A 27570-nucleotide genomic window follows, 5' to 3' on the forward strand; every position below is an offset into this window, starting at 1 on the left:
CAGTTGGTTTGAATAGAGCCTTTAAATGCAATGAATATTTCATCTGCTCACGGAACTCAGTTTGGAAATGGTTAAAACGAATTAGCACTCGATTTCTATGTAATTTCCAAGAATTTCAAAAGATTTGCTCTGGTAGTTTCATGATGGATTAAATATGAAACCGCCAATATCGGATCAAGCTATCGAACAAAAGACTTGCATTCAATTGATGGCTGTGATTGTTGATGAATGAGATGGTAACATGGTGCGACCGATATCAGCAGAATGTGAATAGCTGAGTGTAGTGATGTGATAAAAACGGTCGTTCGTTTGGCTAAAAATTTAAACCACTGAATCGAGCACATTTCTGAATAAGAGAGTAGTACAATGCTTAGTAAATGTCAATTTTCATTTAAACCGTTCGTTCCACCAGGAAATTATTTTCAAACAAGAGACCAGATTACAAACTTTGCCATACGATGCGCAGATAATGGAAAATAGTGTGTTTAATTTGTCTTTTCATTCAAACCATACTTATCATCAGCAAAAATAGCGAGAGAACGGGAGAGAGATAACGAACGTACACGACGCACAAATACATACCATCGTTCAAACGATGAGGATGTGGATAGTTATTCTGCAAATGACGCGCATATTTTGCCATTAGACAAAGGCTAAGGGTCGCATCTATCATAGAATAGGCAACATTAAAATGTGTAGTGAGTGTTTCGAGCATCAAAACTCCATCAGATCGAGGTTCTTTCGTTAAAATTTCGGAAATTATACATATATGCAGAGGTAGTGTGAGTGTTTGTAGCGCCTAGCCTCATCATTATAGCCTGATAGCTTAGAGTGGTATTTTATTGTTTTAAAAGCGATTGTAAATTTCGAATGAGTGACGCTTACAAGTCGTCACACAACTATTTCGATGTATTATAATATTATAAATAATCGCACAAATGCTGGGTGGTGGAAATTCTACGTTCGGCATTTCATTGCCGAGCCGAGGAACGAGAGAGATTTTGCTGAACCATTCGTTCATCACACGATGGCAGCAGCGCACACTGAAAATGGAGTTTGAGCATAAAAGAGGTTGAATGTGTATCTGTATTAAATTAAAGAACATTTTCAATTAAAATTTGTTGTGTCCGTAAATTTTGTGGTTTTAACGAATTTACTGGTGTCGTTGTCGTTGTCGTTGACGACACACACACACACACATTTCGCTCACTCTCTTCCTCTCGCATTTAGAACCGTTGCGGTTTCCATGTTATTGAAACATAAAAATTAACAAAAAGAACACAAAGTGTGAAACGAATGAATAAACAATTTGCTGGAATTGTCGTCATCGTTGGCGGTGTTGTCGTTCTATACATGCACATATAAAACATACTCTCTGCTTAAAATGCCGATAGTTCTAAGGGTAAACGAGTATACGGTTAGCATTTTCAATTCAGTCTCGTGGCATGGAAATTGAAAAATGAATACAAGTGCATTGTGTGTACGCTTCCGTATTTGCGGCTATGTGATTGTTTTTGTCATCGACAGATTTCTCTAGGCTTATGTTGTGGTACAGACCGAAAACAATGCCAAGAATTGTGTAGCCACAGTCACACCTTGAAAATGTGCCCATTTTCGCAATCTTCTCTTTCCCCGTCACACGGGTTTCTGTACGACATTTTCCATCGTTTCTTAGTAAACGAACATTATGAATGTAATGCATTACGATGTGTGACACCTTACTTTGGACATTCACATTCACAGCCATTAGAATATAAGATGATGGCGGATAATCATAGCATCAAGATTAAATCATCTTGATAAGCAATTGCTGTTGTGTTTCATGCCTTGAGGCGAGGTTAATGGCTCGCGTCTTCGAACATTTCAAAATGATAATTTTTGAAAATGCGTCGGTGTTGGTTTTTTAACCTTTACTTTTGGCTCCTCAAATTTTTTTTTTGTCTATATTTAATAACAGTGAATATGCCTGGGAAATGGATGACAGAATCCTGTTTAAAATGAAAGAGCGGCACACAAGTGCGCATACCGATTTAGTATACCGTAACAAAATTTATGATGGTCATTAAGTGGCTTTTACATGTGTTCGTGTGCACGTTTACGTTCATTAGTAGATGGTGTTTTGCGTGCTGTGTTGCCATTTTGTTACTCGTGTTCGCATCGGTTTACGATGTCTCTGTTGTCATTTCGGTCCAGACAAGAATCGATGAAGCTTAATTTACCCTTCACATCATCAAGTCGCAGCAAAATTGCTGTTGCCCAAACGACAGCGATGATGGGCGTTGACATCATAGCATGTTTATGATTAATTTAATTCTAATTCATTTTTAATTATGGTTTTAGAGTCGTTCACTCACTCGATTGGCATTTTTATTGGAAGATGGTGTGCAGACGGCTGTCTTTGCCTTCTGAATAGAAAAGCAATTTTGTTAATTGAAAAAGTAAACGGGGCCATCATCATTCGATTTTCAATTTTCAATTCTCATTATCACAAACCATCCGGAGTGTCTGTTCACCAAATAACATAAAATTCCAATCGATCCTATTTCATCGCTGGAGAGTGGTGTTTCACTCTCAATTTTCACATCGTTTATCAAGCAATTGACTTCGCGCTCCTAATATTGCGTTACGTGAACACAAATTAATGGTTTGTCTTCATTTTCAATTTAACCAACTTAAAATTTCCACAGCAAACAAGCGATCAAGTCAATCGCCGTACCAAATCAAAGAGCAGCCGCGGCCGCAGCAAACAAAATGGGGACGGTGCTGTGCACCCCAAAATGAAATTCGTCATTACCAATGCATTTGATTAGCCGTAGTTGTGGTGTGATTGCTAAGCAAATTCACAAAAACAATCATCATTTGCATCTGTTACGCGCATTCTCTCTCTCGGCAAGAGTGTACCGAAAAGCAGTAAGCCTAAACACATTGTTTACAAAGTTTTTCCCATGACTATCGCTCTGATCCCAACACATGCTTTCGACTCTCGTTGATCCACGTATGAGAATGAAAATGAAAATGAGAATGTTTATATGTGTGTTTGTGTGGATTTCCATATAATCATTTGGTGCACCTGTTTGTTCCCATTCTTCTGAACCGTACAAAAGTTTCAGCAAAGTCAAACCGATAAGCGTCAACGAAAATTGGCTACAAATGAAACACACACACATACATATATATACATATATATATGAATGGTTTGGAGCGAATATGTAATACAGAAAAGTTGAGCGGAAAAATATTAAATGAAAAGGGATAGCTATATAGTAAACTGTACTATATAGTAACTATACAGCTATCCCTTTTCCGCTCATTCATCATAGACATTTTTCCGCTCAACTTTTCTGTATAACATTTTTGCTCCAAACCATTCATATAACACCCCAACCCTCCAAAATAATAGCCCGCATTTCGCATACACTGATACAACCAAATTTGTACAGCCATTTCACAAATCCGTATTCATTTGTATACATTTTCGTTTAATTGAAATCAAAGGGGCCTAAAATATAACAGGCGTACACCATAAAATACTTCATAAAATCCACACTGTATCTTACTCTCTGTCTCTTGCACAAGCAACAACCACTGAACGGGAGGAAAATAGAGAGAAAACGCCGAAAATTGTTGGAATGGTGCCAGTCAGCCAGCCGACGGGTTTTGTGCGTTTTCCGCGCTCAACTGTTTGCCACTATGTGTTCCGACATAAATTTGATTACTCTTACGCAAATAAAATGTTACTACGTGAAAATAGTAAATGCACACGTCGCTCTACTCACTTTTGGTGCTTTTGATTACTTTGCGAGCATTTTGCACATGATTCGTGCACAACTTTGGCCCGATTGTAACCATGCTGTCGATGTAACAAAATCATGTTCACTCTCACTTTGAAATTATATAAACACATAATGAAATTATTACGTGTAAGCGTGTGTGCGTGTATGTGCGCAACAATATGACAAATGTTTTCGATATGTTTAAATGTTTCGTGTAATGATTTGAATGCAAAAATAAGTCAGTAGTAATTTCAAGCGCTGATAATGCGTTACCACGAAACGAATTGTTATGGATTCAGCGATTTGAAGTTATTGTATTTTATTAATTAAGATTTGATTATGACAGGTATCGATAAAACTCCGGCAAATTTGGTGCGCAACGCAATCGAAATGCTTCAGTCGGCATCTGATAATGTGAAACATGAAATTTGAATGGCGTTTGTTTTGGACCAAAGTAAACAATAATTTGCTAGCTCTTCGCTTCTTAGAATTCGAAATTAATTTTCGCCTTTTTCTCTTTTTTAAGAAATCACACAGAAACCATATACTGTGGCCAAATTCAAGTAAAGCAAAGAAAAGCAAAGAGAATCAAAAAAAATTCTTCATTCAACTTGACTTCGAGATGTCATATTCATTATTCCGAATTTCACATGAGCAAAATGATATGCATAAAATAGAAAATTCAATGAATGTAAACAAATAATGACCATGAAATTCAGTGATGCTCTCAAATCGTTCTCTGAAAATGTCCACTTGATTGAAGTATTCCAAGAATAATATTTATTTCAAGGGATGTAGTTTAACAAATAGTTTATATTAATATCAGCTTTGTGGGAAAATGTGCATACACACACAATCATACTAGCGCATGCCTTTTCAAACGACAAAATGGATATTCACAATACAAGCAAGCAAATTTGTGCTCATTGAAAATGGTCTGTGAATGATTTATCAATACGATTTGCTTGCAGACGAAATGAATATATTTTACTAGATGCGACAAACCACAATAGCAATGATATTGATGAATAAATTGCGCAAATATTTGCTTTGCAACGGAAAATTGAATTTATGCCCAACTTGAATGGTTTCATGACAATAAAAACGAATAGAAAAAAAGGTCATAATACGTGAATAGACGAACGTTAAAATCAATTACGGTGAATTTGGTGAATAAACAAAAATGCAAAGAATCAAATTAAAAGTGGAAAAGGTAGACCGACGTCAAAGAATACATTCTAGGTACATATTTATATATAGATGTATTAGTAGAATTGCGATATCACGTTAAAATAAGATGTCTTTGAGCTCTCGAGATTTCATTACACGATTTCAAGTGTATTCCCAAGTTGCACAAGTATCGTCAACAAAAACCACAATCACGATGAAATATGTGACTGAATGTTAATTAAAATTATTGATTTTCCGACGACAGCAACTAAGACGACGACACGGCAAATGGAACGAACGAGACGCGCATCTATTTTTGGTACAATACATATTCGGTCTTTGCTCAACAGCTCCTAATATATTTTTAATATGCAAAGTGAAAAAAAGTTGATTTGATTTAAAATTAATTGGTCTGCGTAACCAAAATTCGGTAAAGAAGGGTGGGGACGCGTCGTCCGGCTGCCTTATATGGTGACTGAAGTGAAATTACATTGAATAGCGGAAACAAAAAGAAGTACAAGAGAAAAATTTGTTTCTTTGCCTAGTAAACATCAATAGATTCTGTTGGTCGTGTTAGAATTTACTTCGATTATCTGCTTTGGGTTTATTGTTCGACGCTTTTGCTATTTCATAAAGTTTTCAAGTCTTTTCCGCATCGCTGATTTGGTCTTACTATTTGGTATAAATACTCCCTAAACGATGGTAATGAATTTAATTTTGCTTCTATTCCTATTCACTTTCCGCAACTATGTTGCCGCAATACTTTTTAATTATGTATTTTGTTCCGCAAACTCTTTCATTCACGCACATGCATAGCAATCAATGCCGATGGAATGGGTTTTGTACCGTCATTTGAGGTTTTCAAGTGGATCAAGCCTCTTTTTTGCGCCATGGTCTTACCAGAAAATTCTCTCCGTCTCTTTTCATAGTCATTAAATGCGCACTGTACACGCACAAATGCGCACATATTAGACCATAATGGTTCGGAGTAGGTTTTCAAAACCATTGCAGGAATCGGCGAGTAAATAAAATCCTTTAGTTAATTAAAGGCGAGCAACAGTTCGAAGCACATTTTTGCTAAATCGATGGGTTTTTGTGTTGTAGCTATTGATTTACTAACAAATTGACTCGATGTTCGTATACGACAAGCATTTAAGGCATCTCGATTTCTCGATCGTTTTTGTAACTTTCAAGGCTCGAATGCTTCAAAAATATGCTCTGTTATGCTCCAGCCGCTTCAATCGATATTAAATTGGCAATTCATGTGCTTGGCACATTCCAATGAATAGCGATTCGATATTATATAAACATAAACATCAGGGTGAACAAAAGGATAGAGAGAAGGGGCGAGTGCTTGGGTAAAATACTTGTGATAGACTGTGCAATTTTGGGTTTTTCATTTGTGGTATTGAAACGGCTTTAAGTTCTTCACTGTAAATGAATAGATTGATATTCAGTTTTAGATCAGTTTTTTCTATTTCTCTTCATCATTGCAACACGTGTAAATATCAATCGAAAATTCGCTCAATGATTGGCATTATTCATCAAATCGGTATGTCTATAACTGTTGCAAAATCCGTTCAAATGAAACCACAAAAATGTCTCGAAATGAATATACTAAAAAGAGAATTTATATTGATTCAATCCAAATACTGAATGAATTTGATAATTAAATTTTCGAAAAATCAATTTCCTTCCATTCAGGAGTGTGCATTTCTTTGAAATATTAAGAGCCCATTATAGAGTCTCAGAATATGTCTGTGACCTTTTTCGAACTGATCGTCTCGTTTGTTAAAGCAAAAGAAGTTTTATGTATTTTCTTACAAAATGCGACAACAACATTAGTAACGCGCAATTTGTCGAGCCAAGCTAGAAATAAATGTGGATTTATTTCAAGAATTAATTTAGTCGAAACGAGGGAGACCTAAAGAAAAAAACAAGTCTTTTTTTTCGTAGAGTTAGGGAATTTAGAACATTTGTATTTTTCTTTTCCCGAACAAAATACGCGCGAAAAAGCTCAAAATATTACGGTTGATGAAAAAATAATATTTTTCCTGAGAATTAATGTTCACTAAAACCGTACATTGTTTCGTTTTTTCTTCCATTTTCAATAAGAAGGATTACACTTTTTCACGTTAAAAATATCCTTTTAAAAATGTGTCCATTTCGATTGGAATTCATGTAAATGACCAGAAATATAAATGACCACTGTTTTTAAACACTTTTAATCAACGAAATAAATGCAACATATAAAAGAGAACAATGTTAAAAAAACAATATAATAACATTTGCCGTTAGAGACGATTAAAATGTATCTCATTTTCATTGTTATTTCATTTGATCTGAAAAATGGTTAGTCTATTGACATATTCAGCTTTTTTTATGTGACTTTCTCTTTTAATTACATTTTCAATTAGCCAATTACTGCATTTTAATGAATTTTATTGAAAATTTCCTAATGATATGAGGAAAGAATATACAAGATTGTATTCATGAAAAAATGAAATTGATACGTGGCCATGAAGTCAATACGTTTACTATCATTGGCATCGAGATTATGAAAGTATGAGAATGTATGTGTTAGCCAAAGCAAAACTTCACCGATAAATCGAAAATTCTTCCCATCTATAATAATCTGATAACTAAAAAATACGATTAGAATGGATTTATATTAACACCATCGTTCAACGTTGTGTAAAATTCTTTGAATAAGCGTTTGAATATTTCAAATCGTGTGGGTTTGCTTGTATTAAAAGAAAACTTTTGACGCCTGTTCCTGAAACGGTACAATTGTTTGAGAGTGTGTTGAAAGTCTATTCTTCATTCACTTCTAAGTAGATTGAGGAAACGCTTTCAGAGAGAGAATGTTCATTTTAAATAGGTTTTGATCACATATTGTAAATAATAAATGTTAGCTTGGCAAACTTATAAGAGATTCTTGTTCTTGTCGATGGATGAACACACCCAGATATGGGGCAAATGGAGAAATTTTATTAATTAAATTGGAAAATTAATCTAAACTTGTGTGTGTTTGTGTGTGTGTGTGTGTGTGTGTGTGTGTGTGGTGCAGACAGGGCATGGTCGTTTCGAGAACGAGAGATGTGAAAAGCGCTGAATCCAAAATTCACAAGCCTCTTGAAAGCATACATCAGCATCACACGTACACGTACATCCACTTTGCTTAATAGGTATCATACAAGATAATTCAAGCAGGGTGTCGAATATGCACACATGGTAATTCACTATGCGTAGGAGAAAGCGAAAGAGAGAGAGAGAGAGAGCAAATACTGGAGATCGCTTTTAATGCCATGGTACAAAGCGAATGAGAGAATTATAAAAAATTTAATTTGATTTGCTTGTAGCACCCTGCTAAATGCACACACACACTCATACATACATTGATTGAGAAATCGGGCGGTGGCTTCTTCAAGAAAAAGCAGGACCATTTAAGTGGAACACATTCGACAACATGATATTTTATGAATAGCACAAATTAATGGTATGGTAAATTTGGTTACATCATAATAAAATTAGTAAACTAAAGCAAGTATTCATTTTGTTTGACATGCATCTCATATATTAATATGCCTTTGTTTGCTTTAGATTGTGGTGTATTGTATGCAGGCGAAACGGAATAATCAGCACAGCAAATTCGGTCATATTCAACAAATAATAATTCTCTCTTCTTCTCTGTCACTCACTCGCACTCAATTCGAGAGATTGAAAACCGACTACGACCACGACGACGACGACAACGACAACGACGACAACGACAACGACAACGTCGGCGGTGGCAACGAAACTAATAACATGCTTTGATGAGATTCGGCCTCTTGAATTGAAATGCCGGTAATGGCCCACAATATACCGGATTCTCGACATCTACGAGATTATCCTTTGAAAGAGATAATACCGACGTATATACATATGTATTCAGATAGATATACTTTTCAATATGTGGATGGTATAGGAGAAGAATCAGTGGAAAATTAACTGTAAAATGTTGTTCCGTGCCAGTTGGTGGTAACGCATTAAACAGCATGTGTTAATTGAGATGGGTTTCTAATTCGTTGTATTGAATAAGAAACTCGGGGTGGAGTCGGGCCCATACACTTGAAACCGATTCATTTTATCAATTGATAGAATGGGCTTATCCTTGAGATTCCAGCAAGACAGCCAGCAAACAAACAAATCATTACATCCATTCAATAGAGTTGATACTGTTGGCGCTGTCATTTCATTAGATAAATGCTCAAGCTCATATTGAATTCAGGATTTTATGATCACAGTTTTACGACACAATTCATTAAAAAGGGCAAGCTAACTACCAATGAACATTGAACTTTATGTCTGGCAAAATGAGTTACAAACAGCAGGAAATTTGACATTAATTTTGAAATTCATATAATACGCCAATGGACTGTATGATTGCAACAATGTATTGTACTTGATGTACCTACATATTTAAAGCTGTTTTCTATTTGTCCAGACAAAATGAATGAGTACGGGCTATAATCAATGTACTTCCGTGTGATTTTTCTTGAAAATTCATCTCGAGCAAGGACAAGAATAAATTCTTGGAATGAATCTTCAAACCTTTATTGCATACCAGTGTTGACTTCTAGGAAACACGTGCTGGAATAATTTCATTCACTTCGAAGAATTTTGAAGCTACATTTCCCAGATTCATCGAGATTATTGTTGAATTTTCACGTTATTTTTTTGTGTACATACATAACACTTACTTGCATCTGTAATTCGTAACTTAACCAGCCTTTCTGATCATGAAAATAGTAAACAATACAGCGGAACCTGGGGACTAAGTGCAATGTTTCATACTTTCAACGTTTGAACTAACACAGACGCACTTACACAGACGCATACTTGTTACAGCAAACTATGTGCATGATTCTCTATTTCAAAAACCAGTCGCCAGGTGCCGCTTTATTGTTCTTGTTTGACGTTTCCTATCTATTTGTACAGACGATCAGAGAGGCTGAACTTAACACAAGCTTATGAATCCGTTCTACTTTCAGAATGATGTTGATGACGTTGTTTGCTTTCAAGTGAGCAAGCAAATGGCTGGATTCCAATGGGCCTCGAATGTGAATATGTTTGTTTGTGTGAAATCTCTCATCCAATTTCGGAATATTTGCATTTGCGTTTCTGATGAATCATCATCATTATAACTAGACATATTTTGACGTTATGGAATTCGATGGTTTCGGTCGCGTTCCATCAAAATTGATGAAGACGAGACAGCTATGACGGCAAATTCATACACAGAAGCGCCGAGTCAATCGAAACGGAAACTAATATAAATTAATCGAAATGAAATATTTGCCGTGTTGCGCAATACAGACGCATATTGATTACGTCTATTTGTTACTCATAGGCGTTTATTCAGAACATGGCCATTCAGCGGAGTGATCTGTTGAGTAATCGAGTAAATGACAGGTGCATTGCTCATACATCGACACACATCGAGAGATATCAGGAGGAGAATTCGGTTATTTATTGAATCCGAGCTCTTCGTTTGCATTTCTATTTCATAATTCATAAAAGATAGAACTGTCTCGTAAGCTTGCCCACCAAGTGTGTGCGCATCACTCAAAGCTCACAGCCGCAACCAAAACGAATAAAATACTTGGATTTATGCTATTGGCTTCTTTGGATGGCTGGCTGCTTGGCTAACAAAATGAGATTCAACAGATTTGTATGCAAATATTTCCATTGGGAATAAATTTCTGAACGAAAACGGTCGATTGAATAGATATGGATTGCCGATATATCTTTGCATCGCCCACAAAAATGATCGTTTGAGGCACTTTCGGCCATTTGGTTTTAATAAAAGTTTTCCGAAGTGAGATATTGATTTATACGTGTATTTAGTGGGCTAAATCATGGTATTTTGATGGTTGCAAAGTTTGGCTGCGGCAAACCCAGAGAATATTGAGTGTTTGCCACCAACAGCCGGCAGGGTTTAGGTGAAGAAGTGGTGCTTGATTTATCGCAAATTGGCAAAGTTTTCGCAATAATGAATGCCATCCATCTGAATTATTATGCAGGCCGTTCCAATGGTGTGTATGTGTGAATGTGAGTTGCGGAAATCTCTGTCGCATTCGACTACCTATGGTTTCGTTGCTATTGCCACCAAACTGGTTGCTAACGAAATTGTCGAAGGAATAGTATTAGAAATGTGATGTCCCAATACGATTTCGCTTACGTGCGTGCATTTGTATCGTTGAATTTACAGCGATTGGATTTAAATGAACGAATAAGTTCCACTGTTACCAAGGGTAGAGCCAATCCATTCGTACCCATTCGCTACATGCCAATATTGCAATGATAATTTTATTAGTCTTTCGTTTTATTTGCTCAGATTGGCATTGAGAAAACGGTTACAAACTGCGACGCTTACAAAGACATAACTAATATTCTTCGATTTTGTTTTATTTCATCTTCATTTTATGTGTGTGCATATTTTCTTCCTTTCTCTCTGTTGCATGCAATGTGCTGTCATTAATTTTCATTGCATTCTTCTCGTTAATACATCGTGCAAATCTTTCTTTCGATTCAGAAGCTGATTTTTGCTGTCTGCTAATATAAATACTATAAATACACACATTTCCATATATACATATACATACGAGCTGCATAAAATTCAACCCGGGCAATATATTTACGTATTTCATTGCAACTCGATTCACAATAGTACTGTAGGGAATTCGGTTTAAATGCATACATATATATATATGCAATGATAATATAGCGTCGCCTGAAAGCTATTGAGTAAGCGAGCGGGAGAGAGATAGTGACTGCCAAAGCGAATATAAATTGGAAAAGATTATGCAATGGAATGCAATATAAATTCAAATTATTTTTCCACATTGTGGCCTCTGAAAGCAACGCATCATGTGGCTGTAAGCAAACGAACAAATGAGCGGGGCTACACTCACGCTACACAGTTAATTAATATTGAAAATCCAATTTACAAGTGACAAAATACGCTGCTGAATTCAGATTGTCAAAAGCCAACACACACAGACACAACTCTCGCAAAATTGATTGATTTTCCGAGAACTGCAGCTCGTTCATTCCCATTTAATTTCGTGATAATCAAAGTTTGTCATTGCAAAAAGTTTCGCCTTTTGGAATTGGCGTGACGATTTCGTTCGCATTTCAAAAGTACCGCTCGGATGATCTTTATGAGAAATCAAAAAGTAAACTTATCCATACAATTTTAATTGGATATTGAGCAGTTTTGATGTAAAAATATCGTATTTGCATCAACGCAAACATTTCATTATGGTCAATAGTAACCTCTCTGTTTTGAACGTCATCGTTTTTTCTCCTTTCTCACTCTCTCTCTCCCTTTATCTGTCTTTAACTTTATCTAGTCGACGTTGGAAGTTTTCTTGCTTGAAGCCCACGCATTGTTACTCTAAACTGAATGCGATGCGAACATCATTGTACAAAAACAACTTTTAATTGGCATCCCAAGGGAAATTCCTTTTTTTTTCTCTCGGTATGGCTCTTAGCTGCAATTCCGGGCATACTATTTATGGTATGGTGCGGATTGAATAAGCGCTCACAGTGGATTTATTAACTTATGCCTTTCACATTTGGTTTCGGTTGAAAACTACAAACCAACAATTTTATGAACAAACCACTGATTCGCTATAACGTACAAATGGACACTTTTCTGGATGCAAGGTGGCAAATAAGTGATAATCGACTCGAACTAACGACACTGCGGAAATCTATAGGCGTCATTGGATTCCAGTGAAGTTCAGTGAGTGAACTGCATTGAAAAAAGGACTTTGTATATAAAAAAAGGTTCCGTTGTTTGTAAAATTATTTATTTATATCAATGCATACATTATCAAATCAACTACTGTCAAAAAATGATCAAATATGAAAATTTGAAGAGAAAAAATTTGGTTTGTCATTGGTATATTACACCAATCTTTTGTGGAAAATAAGACATATTCTTGCCTATGGATGTTCCGTACATTCTTCAAAAATCTTGTATAATGTACAAAAGTAAGCGTGCAAACGACCAGTGATTATGCCCTATAAAGAGCCTGTGTATACAAGAATCGTGTGCTGCATAGCAGCGCCACACGTTGTTTGTTGTTTTCTGCCTTGCTTTTGTTATACTCTACTATGCTTCAGATGACACAATACAATCATACAGTGTACACGTACACAATAGTTTCGACACTTGGCCGTCGTTTGAAGTTAAGGCGCTAGTTATACACAACATGCACCGGACGGTCTGAAATCTTTTACATTGTATTTCACAAAATCTTTTTTGTCGGTGTGAAGCTATTGTAATGAACAAGCTCAAATTTATGGACTAACTTCATCAGTCCACATCATTGAATGGAAAGTTTTTTTATTTGATGCAAAAAAATATAAGACACTGCATGAAAAATGTTAATAGATGGAAATAAACATAGCTCGGCTAGTATTTCCGAATATTCAATGAAATGCAAAATGAAGCTGCCGTTTGAAAAACGCGCTTGTAATTCAAACGACGGAAAAGGTGGATTCGCTGCAGTTGCTAATTAAACAATTTAATTAGTTGCGAACAGTTTTTTTTATCCTATGTGTTTTGGTTCATGTTTTGATCATCAGCCCGGAGCGAGCGTCCATGAAATGGGATTCCAGCGTAAAATCCATATTCGAAGTTTAATCAAATTACCATGAACTCAATTAAATGGAACCAATGCCGGATTTACCGCAGCGAGAAAAAAAAAATTGTACATGATAGTTTTTGGTTTGTTGGATATCTCGGGCATAAATGAAGTTGACTGGTTTCGCCCTCCCAGGTATATTATTATTATTTTATGTGGTTCATCGATTTAAAATGTGCTCATGTTTAACATAAATATAATTTAACAATCGCGATATCCGATACACATATATTAATAATAAGCACTTACCCGACTGCGACTACGTCCACCTTGGCCATCATACGGTCGTTGCGGTGACTGCAATAAACAATAATAATTTTTTACATCCAACAAAAAATTAAATAAAGTGTAATCAAAATTGCCCACAATGTAACCAAATTAACAATTCAATTTGAAATTCAACATTATTTGAAAAGACTTCTATATTTTATTGGAATGTAGGACAGAGAAAAAAAGAGAGAAGTATTCTACTGACGCCGGTGAGGAAAAAATACGAGCTCTAATTAAATGAATCACATCGAGAAAATGGAAAAAAATAGATTTATGTACATATATGTGTACGGTTCTCTTTTTGTTGTTGTTTTCAAAACTAGAAATGCCATAAACAGAACACAAACAAATAATGTTTCAACTAAAAAGTTTTGGTACGATGTTTGAAATGATTTGTGTAGTTGGTTCATCGTCATTGAAACCATCTATTGTCTCCTAGAAGTCGTGTTACTATGTTTAAATGACAGTTAGTGCTTTGTTGTTTGTTTGTGTGTGTGTGTGTGCATATTGTTTGAATGCGGGGAGAAAATGCTACAGTGTTTTTGTGTGTGTTTAGTTTTTTGTTCGTTCGTTTTCGGGTACTCGTACGATTTGAAATTGTCGACACTTCTGATGTGCACAATTCCGCAAATAAAATTTAATGATACGAATGTATGGTTTTGAATGGTGCGAGATCTGTTTGTTTCTCCTCTTTTTATTAAATGAAATAGAAATGTTGTTATGAAATTCGTTTTGTTTTTGTTTCTTCTATGTATGCGATAAGGAAAAAGCACCATCAGCATATAATAAATACACAATAACTCGCTCAAAAGCGCACAATGTTCAAAAGCACTGTCACAAAAAAGCTAAAGGCAATAATAACTACACTATGAAACAGCATTCGAAAGCATGGCACCAGCAAATTGCTGCAAAAAATGATGAGAGCGGACAGAAAAACCAGCAAAACAATACGCATTAATGACGGTCCAGAAAAACAACAAACAGCAAACTTATCAATATGGATACGTGGCATACAGCTGATTTTTTTTTTGCAAGACAAAAAAAGCAACAACAACAGTTTCGCGTGAATTCATCACAAAAAATCAAAAAAATGCAAGATATTAAGTTTCCGAGCATTTTGATAATAATGTTCAAAATGATAAACAAATGTTTTATAAATTGAGACAAAGTAGTATTAGTAATAGACAAATCGAATATATCGTCTGAAACAAGGATAATAACGGATGGAATATGATCGAAGCATTCACAATTCCGAGAGAATTCTCTTGGAATAATTGAAAGCGAATAATAATAATGAATGGCTAAGATTGAAAACTATCATAAATAATCGCACAAGTTGCGGAACGTAACCATTTGAAAATACGAACTTTGCTCGCCATATACAAACAAATGATGAATGAGTTTTATTTGTGAAATCTCAGCGGAAAAAAAAAACACATTTTTTGTTTTGAAACTGAAACCTTATATATTTTGGAAATTGTTATTTCAGATAGAAACCGTCCAACATTATTGCATCAAAATTATGGTGCACGTGCTATCGAATGAATGTGTGCTAAAATGTTAGATGAATGAGAAATGGTTTTCTAGATAGAGAAAAAAAGGAACAATGGAAATGACTCATGCAAAATTTTTGAAATTAGAATTTTAAAAACAAGAGCCAAGAACAATTACTAAAATATAATGAATGATGATGGATTTAAATGGTTCTCTCATTGCTCCAAAAACCCTTATGCTGCTGCAGTTCAATTTCTCTGATTCAATAAAAACACTTTACAAATTATCATTATAATTCTTCCATGTTTCCTCTCTTTGGGCTGCATAAATGAGAATAGTAATGAATGTCACTCCCCGACATGAAAAAAAAGATACGAATAAAAAGCTTATGGTCAAAAAGTATCCTTTATAAATATACGGGTTGGACGATGAAACGATTTTGTCTCATAATTAAGTGCCAGATACATATGAGAACCGAAAACATGCCAACAAATTTATCATATATTTTCGCAATTTTCGTGAGTGTTCGTCGGCAAAAAAGTAAATAAATTATGGTTATTGGCTTTTATGCATGACACACTCTACTTACATTCCTAATGCGTTTTCAGTAGCCTGATTTCTTCCCTTTTTTGGTTTGGCAACATAAATTAAGGCTTTGACACGACAAACGGGGGACAAAGCAAGGGAAACAACGAGCGATAAATTAAAACATACAGGCACAACTGTAACTCAATCGACTATGAATATACAGATATACATAGACGTACAAAAAGTGAGTGTATTGCTTTATATATATATGTATCAGTTGACAGTTAAAAAGTTCAATCCGATAGGTTCGATGGGTGAGGTCGTTGGCAATATTCGGGTCAGAAGATTACATTCGTATGAAAATTTATGAGTATTATGATAACAATCGCTCGTTTGCAAAATTGGCTCGTTTAAAAAAAATTGCGTCGTCGAGCTCACACTTCAAAAATGGATCAGACGGGTTGACACATTATCGGTATGGGTTGTTTTTGGCTATAAATTTATTGTCATAATGTCGTTGAATTGTAAGTGTTTGAGAGTGAGAGAGAGAGAGACAGAATGATGAAATGAAGATGATTGAACATACCGTAGAATCGAATGTATTGCGTTTTCGTAAACGATCAATTCGTACCTTAGCCACTTCACGTGTCGATATTCCCATTTTTTCGTGATGTCGCAATTGCACTGGATAAATAATCTGATAATAATGGCCGCCAATGCGTCGCACCAGCTCCTGGTTTTGTCGATACTCTTTGAGTAGTCGCTCTACTTCGCCTGTAAATGAGGAAAAAAAGAGAAGAGAGAAAACAAAAAAATTGGATTAATCATATTGAATTAGCATTTGAATTGAGTAAATGAGACCAATCAAAAGAGATCCATTTGGTCGAATCAAATTTATTTGAATCAAATTAACAAAATTCCAACTACATATATATACATTTATGTGCGGTTATATCTATGATGGAATAAACTCATTTTCAGAGGAGATCATTAAATACCATTGTTAATGCTAAAAAAGGCGAGTTGATTGAATTAAATGAAATGAATGATTGCCAAATATGTATTGTAGAGTGTAAAATCTATGTGAAATCCAACATTAAAGCAGAAAAGAGTTCAAAAAACCATTTCATTGAGTCAACCAAATTTCCATAATAAATTTGATTAATTAAAACCGAATATAATAGTAAAATATATTCTGTTCAGTCGGATTCAATGTAGAACAAAAATGTATACACCGGATAACAGCTTAGCTCCAGTGCATCATGAAAAGTCTCCCTGAAAATAATTTGATTTTTGCCATTTTCCCATTCGTGTATGAGAAAGAGAGAGAGAGAGAGAGAGAGAGAGAGAGATTTGTATTTCGTCATGCCAAGAGAAACAGTTGTTGTTAAATGCTCGTTGGAGAATAACAGATGGAATGACAGCAAAATGGATAGTCAGATCAACGGAACGAAATGAAGCGACATCGAATCAGCATGGGCTATACCCAAGCCGACAATGAATCGAAAATGTGGCAAGATCCAAAAGCATATGCTCACACACACACGTACAAGTAAGTCGAAATTCGTTGAAAAACATACGAGATGGACAGCCACAGAGCAGAAAGTATTTTATTTGAAAGGAACGAACCGCATGGCAAATGCCGTGGTCAAATCTGTCGCATGCCATCATAGGCCTTTCCCTCTCTTCCTTTCTCCCTCCCTAGTTCGATGCATGCATGCACGTATGTATTCAACTATCGTGGCCGCATATTTTTCGCCAAGCCATGCACAATTACTGATAAATACATTCCGTCAAATAAGCAGAGACTCGTTTCAGAAAAATTAAAATAAATGTCCGAACTCATTTTATCACTTGTCTCGCATCGTGCATCGTATGTTGAGTTTCAGCAAATGTTACCCGACAACTGCACATGCACCTAAATTATTACTTGAAATAGGATTTTGGCCGCCGCTGCCACAAATAGAAAAAGCCATTGGAAAATTAACTTTGCGATAGCCAAACGATCGCGTGAACACAAATGATGTGCAACGCTAATTTTTTCTCTCACACAATTGGTAACCAAGCGTTTTTACAGCGGAATGTCCTGAAGAAAAAAAATGCGTTTACAACAAAATTTGTAGAGAATCTTTTAAGGTCTATCTAAACGCAGACAGACAGAAACCATTTTGTGAATTCGCTCAAAAATTGTTATCTAATTTTCATTTGTCTGTCTCGGTCTCCAAGCAGCACATATCACTTGTATTGGTCTTGTTTATTGTTCGAAGCGAACAATTCTTTGATGCCATTTTCCTGCATATCATTTTTTTCTACCATTCTTGACCAGAATACACAATTTACGAGACGAAGAGCATAAACAACCGCCATCAATGGAAAACTGATGGTTCACTCGAGTCGAGCATCAGTCGCACAGAAAAAAATTTGCATTTGAATCTTTTTGTCTGCGTGGGATTTCTTTTTTTCGTTCGTTTCTTTGTCGGGGTATTGAAATATATATGCTTTATCATAAGGACAACTGTGAGCTGTTTCGCTGATGGCACAAATTGTATTTGTGGTTTTAGCAGTGGCTTTATCGCGTAATTGTGAACATGAAGAACAGTGGCGAAAAAGAACAAAAGCGATGCGGCGATGGAAACTCATTTCACGTATTCGTATCGAATGTGATGGGAGCACGTGAAAGGCGACCACATTGCATACAAAAAGAAGAGAACGAAATGAAGAACATTAACAAAAGCAGAATTATGAGACTGTCTTGACAATAAATTTTCAAGTTGCTTCGGAATTTATAACGAGCCAGTGAATTCGATAGGTGTGCGCTCTCTCTTCCTCTGGGTGGATATTGTTTAGTCGCTTAGGCAGTAGTCGTTGCCGTCGAAAATGATGGCTGAATGGTGTGCACCATAACATTGTGTGACATTGCGGACGACGGCACGGAACAAGACACAGACACACACATACTCGGTTCACAAGCGAAAAAAGTGGCTTCATATTTGTCGCCCCATTGTTTTCATCCCAATCGGTGGCTCGTATTTTGCATATTATTCGCTTATATTACACATAATCCATATTTCATGGATGTGTGTGGCGGGTGGACAAACGAACGGCTGCTCGGCAATTGTGCAGCCAACGATAAAAACCGATAGGTAGAATTGTAAGTTATGTGTGTGCGACAGCAACGGCAAAGTCAACCAATTTCAGAGTGTTTGTAAAAATTTATGAGATGGCAAAATGAATGTGAAATGTGCATACATTTCGGGCGTTCCCTTTGTCTTTTTTTCCCATCATCTCTCTTGTGCGCTCTGAAGATGTGTGGTTCATTCGTGCGTGTACAATTTGCATTTTGGAACATCAAAAGCGATGAGAGACCATTTCGTTTTTGTCAAACTGCGGTAACAGCAGCCATGAGTATATGAAATTTTTTCGGTTCAACTTGGGCTTCGGGTTGAATTTATCATTTCCTTGAACCAATTCGTTGTGACAGCTTTGTGAGGAAGGGAGTAAGAAAGAATGAGCATCGTTGGATTAACTTTGGCGTTGATGTTTTTATTTAATCAAAACGGCGATATGGTATTTGTTACCATACAAGCCGAGAAGTGAAATGACAAACGACACTAACCGCACTATATATGTATATATTATTCAATTCATGTTTGGGGCCGCGCTGCCGCTTTCATCTGTTTTAATCTCGAGACAAAGTCATAATCTCGTACAAATTCCCCAACATTTTCTTCTGTTTCTACGTTTCTTTTCTTTTCTCACTTTTTCTCACTGGGTAGATCGCAATAGTTTTAAATGTGCTTCAGTCCTTCGTCCATTGTTAGTGTCATGTGGAAGAGCTTTGTATGCATTGACTTTAACACCATTCACAATGAGTGTCGAAAACAACAAAACTGGTACAAATCGAAAAAGACTCTTGCAGCCGAAGCGCATTTCATTGCTGAAATTCGGGACACGTCTTCAGCCCTTTTTCAGTCACGAAATCAAATCGGTAAACGAATACTAACAAGAATTATGCGAGAACTGCCACACACAAAAAAAACTGCATCGAATGAGGAGAAACTGCATCACCATCATATGCGATGAAAGATGACAGACGATCCCTGCGAAAAAGAAGAGAGAAAGAGAAAGAAATGCAAACGTAACCCTAAAACCAGAAATCCAGTTTGTGAAAGATGATCACATTTTATGTGTGTTTGTCCGCTATGCGCTTCCGCTTCTCTATTTTTGTCAAGTGTTCGGTTTCATTTTGGGTGTGTTGCTTTTTTTCGTTTTCTTCATCGTCGATTCTTCTTCTCCATTTTATTTATGCCCCACTATCGTACATTCAATACAGCGACCGAAATTCATTCGTTTTTTTTCCATTCTGTTTTAATTCTTGATTTCGGTAACTGGTGGCTGCTGTTCTATTTCTCTCGTTCAATTCCCATGTTCTTCGATAAAATACCATGAAAATCGGAAGAAAAAAAATTCAGTGTCTCCTCCAAGTTTGCGTGAATTTTCAGACAGAGGAAAAAAGAAAGAGTAATGGATGATGGTTACAACAATGGAATCGTTCATGCATTTGGCGATGCTACACCAGTCATAACACCATCTTAAAACACTAAATTTTCCATTTGTTCGTTGCTTCACACAAAAACAAGGCCAGGAGAAAATGAGACGGCCTGAGAAAAAAAAACGGCTTCACTGGAAAATGACATGGAAACTGAAATTAAATTGATTTCATGAGAAGAGAGACACATATTTTTATTCCCGTGCCAGCTGCCAACGATGAGAATTGCAAACTTAAATTCTTATGATATAGCACATTTTTACCAGAAAAATCGGATGACATGACCGTCGCCATAGTCTTATTGTTAATGCATTAAAATTGACAATGACTAGAACAAAGCAAGCGATCCGTTTTACCCGTTTTCAATTCGATTGGACTGAAATTTATATGCAATGTTTGATGCATCATAATCAGTTGCAAAATTGAAAGTTTCTCCTTTTTTTCGTTCCACTAGCCACAACCAATTGAAACCGAAGAATAATGCCAAATGTCTATAAAACATGCAGCAGAATATCGCTCTTTTGGCAATTTATTTCGTACACAAGTTGTGTGATTTGAATGGTAACAGTCTATGAAAAAAAACAATAAAATTCACTCGGAAGTGAAATGCAAATAAGACAATATAAATTGCCATCCAAGTAGAAAACATGCTGAAAATCATAAAATAGAACGTCAACTTATTGTTAACTACAACAAACACATACACCATGATTCATTGTTATATGTCTCGCATCGGGCGTCGAATCTCGGCATAGTTTGATATTTGTCTTGTAGTAAATCAGCGCTTTGAAATTGTAGTATATTTAACGGAAGGAGTTTGAATAACATGTAAATCGCCATTCCATTTTCCAGTGATGTAATTGAAAAAAAAAGCGACTTTAGATGGGAAATTTTTCGGCGTTATTTTCTCGTTAGCTTGAGCATATACTCCCCGTCAGCAAGTGGCACAACAATGCAAAAGTGCAGCCGGTTTTTGGGTGGAATGAAATGAGGCTTCACGAAGAAAATTTGTTAAGTTTGTAATTTATTTGGAATTTCCATGTTTATTGCTTATTGTGAGCTTCGTTTCCCAATATTACAGCCTCTTGAACTTAATTTGCATTTTAATCTCTTCGTGTGCACGTTTTTTTCTTCTCTCAACACCACTCTTATGTGGCCCTCTTTCGTTTCCACTTTCTGTCTTACACTCGTTGTCGCTGTCGCTGTCGAAAAGTGTTCAAGTTTTTTTTAGTTGGTCTATGACGTGTATTTTGCCGCTGCCTGGATTTTTGTTTGAACTATGCTGTGTGAACAGCGTACAACATGTGCAACGGCTTATTTATACATTTATTCCGTTCCTTCGTCTCCTTTTTGCATTTCGATTCGAAGAAAAGCTGCTTAATAAGTTGAAGAACAAATTCTGATGTCAAAAATGTGCTTCGTGTTCCAATTAAATTTATTCTTCCCATCAAATAATGGACAAAAAACGCACTGTGTTGCATCGAACAAGAGCAGATGGGGTTTGAGTTTGAGGCTATGGACAAGCTTTTTTTCGGGCATTCGTGCTGGAATACATTATTGAGTGAAAAATGAAAACGAGCGGTTGCTATGCAATGTTTGTCATGAGTCACAAGAGATGAGAATTTAAAAGGGAAGTGTGCGTTGAAATACAATTCTCTGATTGCATTCTCTCGCCATCCAACACACCATTCGCACACACTCTATGACACGGAAATAAGACGACAAAAAATATTCTGCTGCACAAATCTATTTCCCACGTTGCTACCTCGAGTTCAGGCAAAATATTTATTGTTATTTTTTTCTCTATACATTTTCTCTTTACAATTTAATTTTACTTTTTATTAAATATTCACTTGAATTCCAAAAGGTTTCATCATAATTGCAGATGCAGATTTTAAGAGCAAACCGTGCTTTTGCGTCGAAAATGCACTCAACGGTGCAGAGTGAGAGTGAACGTTCTTTGATAAAAAGGATAAAGTGTTGCATAATGCAATTTACCGTGAAGTAATCCCAAGACTGAAGATACAAAAGATTCGATGACAAAGGAACGAAGAGCGAACGCTTGTCAAACTACCAACACACGCGTTCAATAAATGTGTTGTTATTCATTTTGCACTGCTGTTCATGACACTTGCAAGTTTGCCGATCCGAGGAGTGCGCATCCGAAAACTGATCAAAGTCAGGCGGAAGCGTATTGATTGCATGCTCTCAAAGAGTCATGGCTGAATGCAGGAAATTTCGAATTACAATTAAGTGCTCTTTAATTTGCAGTCAAGAATTTGATATCTGTTTTAGATAAGGCGCTTCATGCACATTGCACAACCACCGAATATAACAACCAATTTTGCTTCTTGCTATATTATCTTTAATGGAAATTTTGAAACTTGTTAACATCATAGCCACCGTATTTGTGCTATAAAGTAAAAACTAACGCAAATATTCCCCCTTTAAACTGATGACTAAGCAATATCATCAATGTAAATTATTCGGCAGCTTGATAGCATCCCACCACCATCATCACAACCATTACCATTGCCGCAGCCATCGACGGCCGCCACCGCCGTCAACACAAAACTAATCTTGGTACATCATTCTACCGTAAATAATATTAAAGTAGATTGTTATTACTTTGCAAACGTCAGAGCAATTTTCTGTCAATTTCTGAGCTTTGCCAATTTTCAGTTGCTATCGTCTCGCTTTTTTTTCGCTTTATTCGCCTCATATCAGCTTGATGGACAAGTGCTTTGTGCAAAAGAGTCACTTTGTCTTCGTCGCTCAAACTCTCACATCTCGAACGCCGACAACTTTTCATTGGCTATGTACTTCAACTTCATCAAAAGCTCATTTCGTCTAATTTTTGTGCAATATAAATGAGCATTTACGTACACCTGCGCATCTCTGTGACTATGTCGACAACTGTGTGTTTTTGCATGCACTAGCACTCATTCACTCACTCAATCGCAACCGGAGAAAAACTCTGCCACTACCTCCGTCATCCCGTGCGGGATGAGTGAAACTCATTCCACTTGTTTCGTCATCCGACTCGCTTTGAGCATATTCAATTTCGTCTATTTCGAACAAACAAAGAAAACTATGGCACACACGCAAACATGCGAGCATTGAGTTTTTGTCAAAGGCACGCTCATAGAATTCAATTTGTAATTTATGTAAGAAAATTTGCTAAAACTCAACAACAGTGAAAAAAGTATGCACAAAACGACAAAGCTATAGAGGCAGGCAATGGTTTTAGGTACATTCGCGGGGGATAGAATTCAGGTCATTTTCGACGCTGTCATTCATCGTCGTTGAATTCCGCTTGAACTTACAAGTTTTGCATAAAAATGCTCAAATTGTTGGGTTGTATAGTGTACAAAAGCTATTTGGCTTAGATGATGAGCATTAAGATATGCTTGAGGTAATAGGTCAAGTATAATAGGCTTTTATTTTTTGCCGTTCTTCACGAGAGCTAGAATATTGAAGGTGGAAACAAAAGCCAAATGGTATGGCAGACAAATATTCAACATAACGCTACAAGAGAAAAGACGCGAAAGTTAATTTTGATATGGTTGTTGTTTTTCATTTTGTGGAGGATCTGTCGTTTAGGGCCACTTTGTCATGAGTGTATCGAATTTCAGTGCAATCCCGACAAGAAATTTGCGAATAATCGCATTGCGGATACTTGGCGAGTACCCTGCGAATACTCTGAAATGTCATGCGCAGCCAACTTCAGGTTGGAACTGTACTGTTGTTCGCAGCGCGAATAGTCGCAGGGTATTCAGCGATAAAATTTTGCGGCAACTTTTATTGTGGATTCCTATTCGTATTGCGAGTATCCGCGGGTATGCGACGGAGTGTCGGCGTACACCTATTTTACCGCAAATTTCTCGTCGGGAATCATCTCGAGAATTAAAAACCAATCAAATGGATATTCCAAAAGCAATGCTTCACTGCAGTCACTTGAATTGGATTTAATATTAATTTCAGTGTAAGCGGGTTCCACAAATGTGTCGGTCGCTTGTCGATGTTGTTGCTGTTGCTGGTGTGAAGATCGCTTGAATAAGCGCTTCCAATGAAATCAAATAGAATGCAATAGATTGGAAGAATAAAAAACTCATTACGTGTCAAGTAGAGTTTTATTGTCATTCGCCCCATAAACTAAGTGAAGCGAGGGAAAGAGTGGCAACAGCAACAACAACTTTTTCTTCTCCATGAAATGGAAAACTATTCTCGAACTTGACTTTTGTTGTTAGTACACGTTATCGCTGTTTGATGGAACGTGTGCAAAAAAGATTCGTGAATGATAATTCGAGGTGCGGATAACGTTATTGACCTTTTTATCATTTCGTCGTTCTGCTCGCTGCTTCTCTCTCTCTCACTCTCTCTCTCGTTCGGATTTTATGTGTGCTCCATGTCACCACCTCCCGGTCTTTAAACGAACAATCGGAGTGCTAGAACCTAGCCACGCACACACGCAGCTGCTACTGTCACTTAATACAATCAACTTTCGCATTTTGTATCCGTTTGAACTGCGTGTGTCTGTTGACTCCTACACATTTAATACGTAATTCAAGCCATACACTGAACACATTTCACGAATGTGCTAAACAGAATAAAAATAGAAAGTGGCGCAACGATAAAAACTTTCCTTTCGCCTGACTTTTACTTCGATAGCATTATTTTTGAGCTCATTTACTTCTATTTTCTTTCCTCTCCTTTCCTCCTGCTACGTGCTTTTTTGCTAACACAAACGAGAATGGAAAAAAAAAACTTTTATGATCCAATGTTATTGTTTTCCTTTTTCACTCTTTCACTATCATGATTCAGTTGATGAGTGTGAATGCAATTCCAATGGAATCGAAAACAAGCTGCAAAATTAAGAGAATACACACGAATCTCGAATGCGCGGTGCGTTTCGCACAAACGCTGCTTATTTCTTTGCACATTTTATCACACCGAAAATACTTTCATCATTGCGAATTGAGAAGCGTGAAATGAATATAATCAGTTTTAGTGTGATAGAGGTGAAAAAGAGTGCCGAAGACGACAAGCGGGTGTTGGTATTGATTGAGCTACAGTTTCTAACTAGTTCTTGCGATTCACAACGAATCGTATAAATAAACTATAAATTGGTATCTTTGTGCAAATCGCAATACACATAGTATCGCGCAATCGCGGTGAATTGGGACGCGTTACGTTTTCTCGTGAGAAAAATGTATCTCACTATACACAGGAATGGAATTATTTCTTTTTCCCCACGTTCTGTATTTTTCGTCGGTGTGGCTCAATTCTGCTCGTTTGTTATCACTGCACGGATGAGCGTCACTTGGATTACACAATGGTTTCCAAAGTTGTACGTTTTTTTTTTCTTACTTTACATTTTCGTTTATTTCAAGATTGATTACAAACATTTCACTTTGAATCCGAAAAAGACTGTCTTATATTTCAATCTAAACTCTCTCTCTCTCTCTCTCTCTCTCTCTCTCTCTCTCTCTCTCTCTCTCTCTCTCTCTCTCTCTCTCTCTCTCTCTTACAATATCCAATATTCATTGAAATCACAGTGCTTACCAATGCGGGACAATTGTACGAGCGGAAAAAGCACAATATAAAACAACTTCGACATCAAAGTATTCAAATTTTTCTACGGATGCTTGAGTGCACGATATATACGAATTTCAGTGGCATTTAGAATAACCAAATGAGATATATTATGTACTGAAGCGAATTCGAAATATCGGTTTCAACTCGTTCATTTTGTTTGCTGTGATTGATGGAAAATTTCAAGTATTTTTCGATTGCAACGCGTATTTTGGCATTAAACGGAATCCAAGCTATTTGCTAAATTGAATTCGATCCATATTTCCTTGCCAATGGCACATGACACGAGTATGTGCGAGACAATGAAATAATTAAATGTCTTATTGATCCATTTTGTCAATTCAAACGCGTTTTGTAGCAAATTGATGAAAACGAAATTCGAAGAATTAATTTCAACATATTTCAAATTAGGGCGTCCGTCTCAGCTTCCACTTCAGCGAAGCATTTCAGTTGCGAATGAAGTGTCATTTGGAATTTTATGTGGGGATTTATGACTAACGTTCAAAAATGACTCGTATACGCAGTAAACGTTTCCATTTCTGGAAGAATTTCCAAATTATTTTTGATTATTTTTCGAATTTATTCAATATCATACATACCTAAATAATTTGAAGGTTGAACAAATTACATAATAAAAACGATCAATACCAGCAAAATATAAATTGTAAAATGAATTGTTTGATAAATATTCAGTCTATGATTAGACAATGAAATATATAATGATGATAATAATAATAAAGAAATCATTATTGCAACATGAATTGGGCTGAGTCCAAATGCTTCCCTATAAAATTCATTTACATGTTTTTCATCCAATCCAATGTTGACGAGAAATCATTTTTGTGGAAAAATGATTTATTTTACATTTAGAATGTGTAATGTACACTGTACAGTGCTCAGCAACGAATGGCTTCCAAATATTGCTATTTGGAGAGTTTTTGCGATTGGTTTTGGTATCAATAGAGAAGTCATAAAGAATATTTTGACGCATTTATGAACGTCAACCATTGAAATTTCATCCGGAATTGGACAACGTTGAATGGCAAATGTTTTTCAAAAGTATTCGAAGTGCGTCAAATATATTTGTAGATAATATGGAAATAACGATGAAGCCAGAACTGATCGGACGTTATGCAAATCATGGAATGAATAAAAAGCAAGGCCGCCGATAAGTAGCAACTTTTTTACTTTCATCATTCCGAGTGTTTGCTGTTGATGTTTATGTGTATATTTTCGTTTCAGCCGATGAAATACGTAATTTTTGTTCATATCTTCCTCCCATGCTGGATTTTTCCTTCATCTGCATTTCAGTATTGGAAAATAATTTTGCCAAGAAGGGGGAGTGTGCAGAGCCTTTTATGAAAATTGATATGAAATAGAATTGTTTGGGTATACACAGTTTTCAAACATATCGAATTGAATTTATTAGAATGTTTCATCGCCCGGTGTGGGTTTGTATGCGTTGTACTTATATCGAAATTCATTCAAT

The 27570-nt window shown here is 36.2% G+C and overlaps 1 protein-coding gene across 4 annotated transcripts in view; it reads right to left on the reverse strand.

The window, feature by feature from the left end:
* LOC129569160 (disintegrin and metalloproteinase domain-containing protein unc-71) overlaps positions 1-27570 on the reverse strand; it is a 303850-nt gene that overhangs the window by 77488 nt on the left and 198792 nt on the right. For 3 of the 4 annotated variants that reach the window (XM_055447710.1, XM_055447708.1, XM_055447709.1), the window contains 2 exons: positions 16569-16711; positions 13895-13942 (listed from right to left, as the gene is read on the reverse strand). In XM_055447710.1, the coding sequence (XP_055303685.1) occupies positions 13895-13942; positions 16569-16711 (191 nt within the window). Of the gene's footprint in view, positions 1-13894; positions 13943-16523; positions 16712-27570 lie in introns of all 4 variants that reach the window. The other variant, XM_055447707.1, reaches the window with a different exon arrangement.

This window comes from Sitodiplosis mosellana, unplaced genomic scaffold (assembly GCF_009176505.1).
Source record: "Sitodiplosis mosellana isolate CC-2019 unplaced genomic scaffold, AAFC_SMos_1.0 Smas_scaffold_30, whole genome shotgun sequence".
NCBI lineage: Eukaryota > Metazoa > Arthropoda > Insecta > Diptera > Cecidomyiidae > Sitodiplosis > Sitodiplosis mosellana.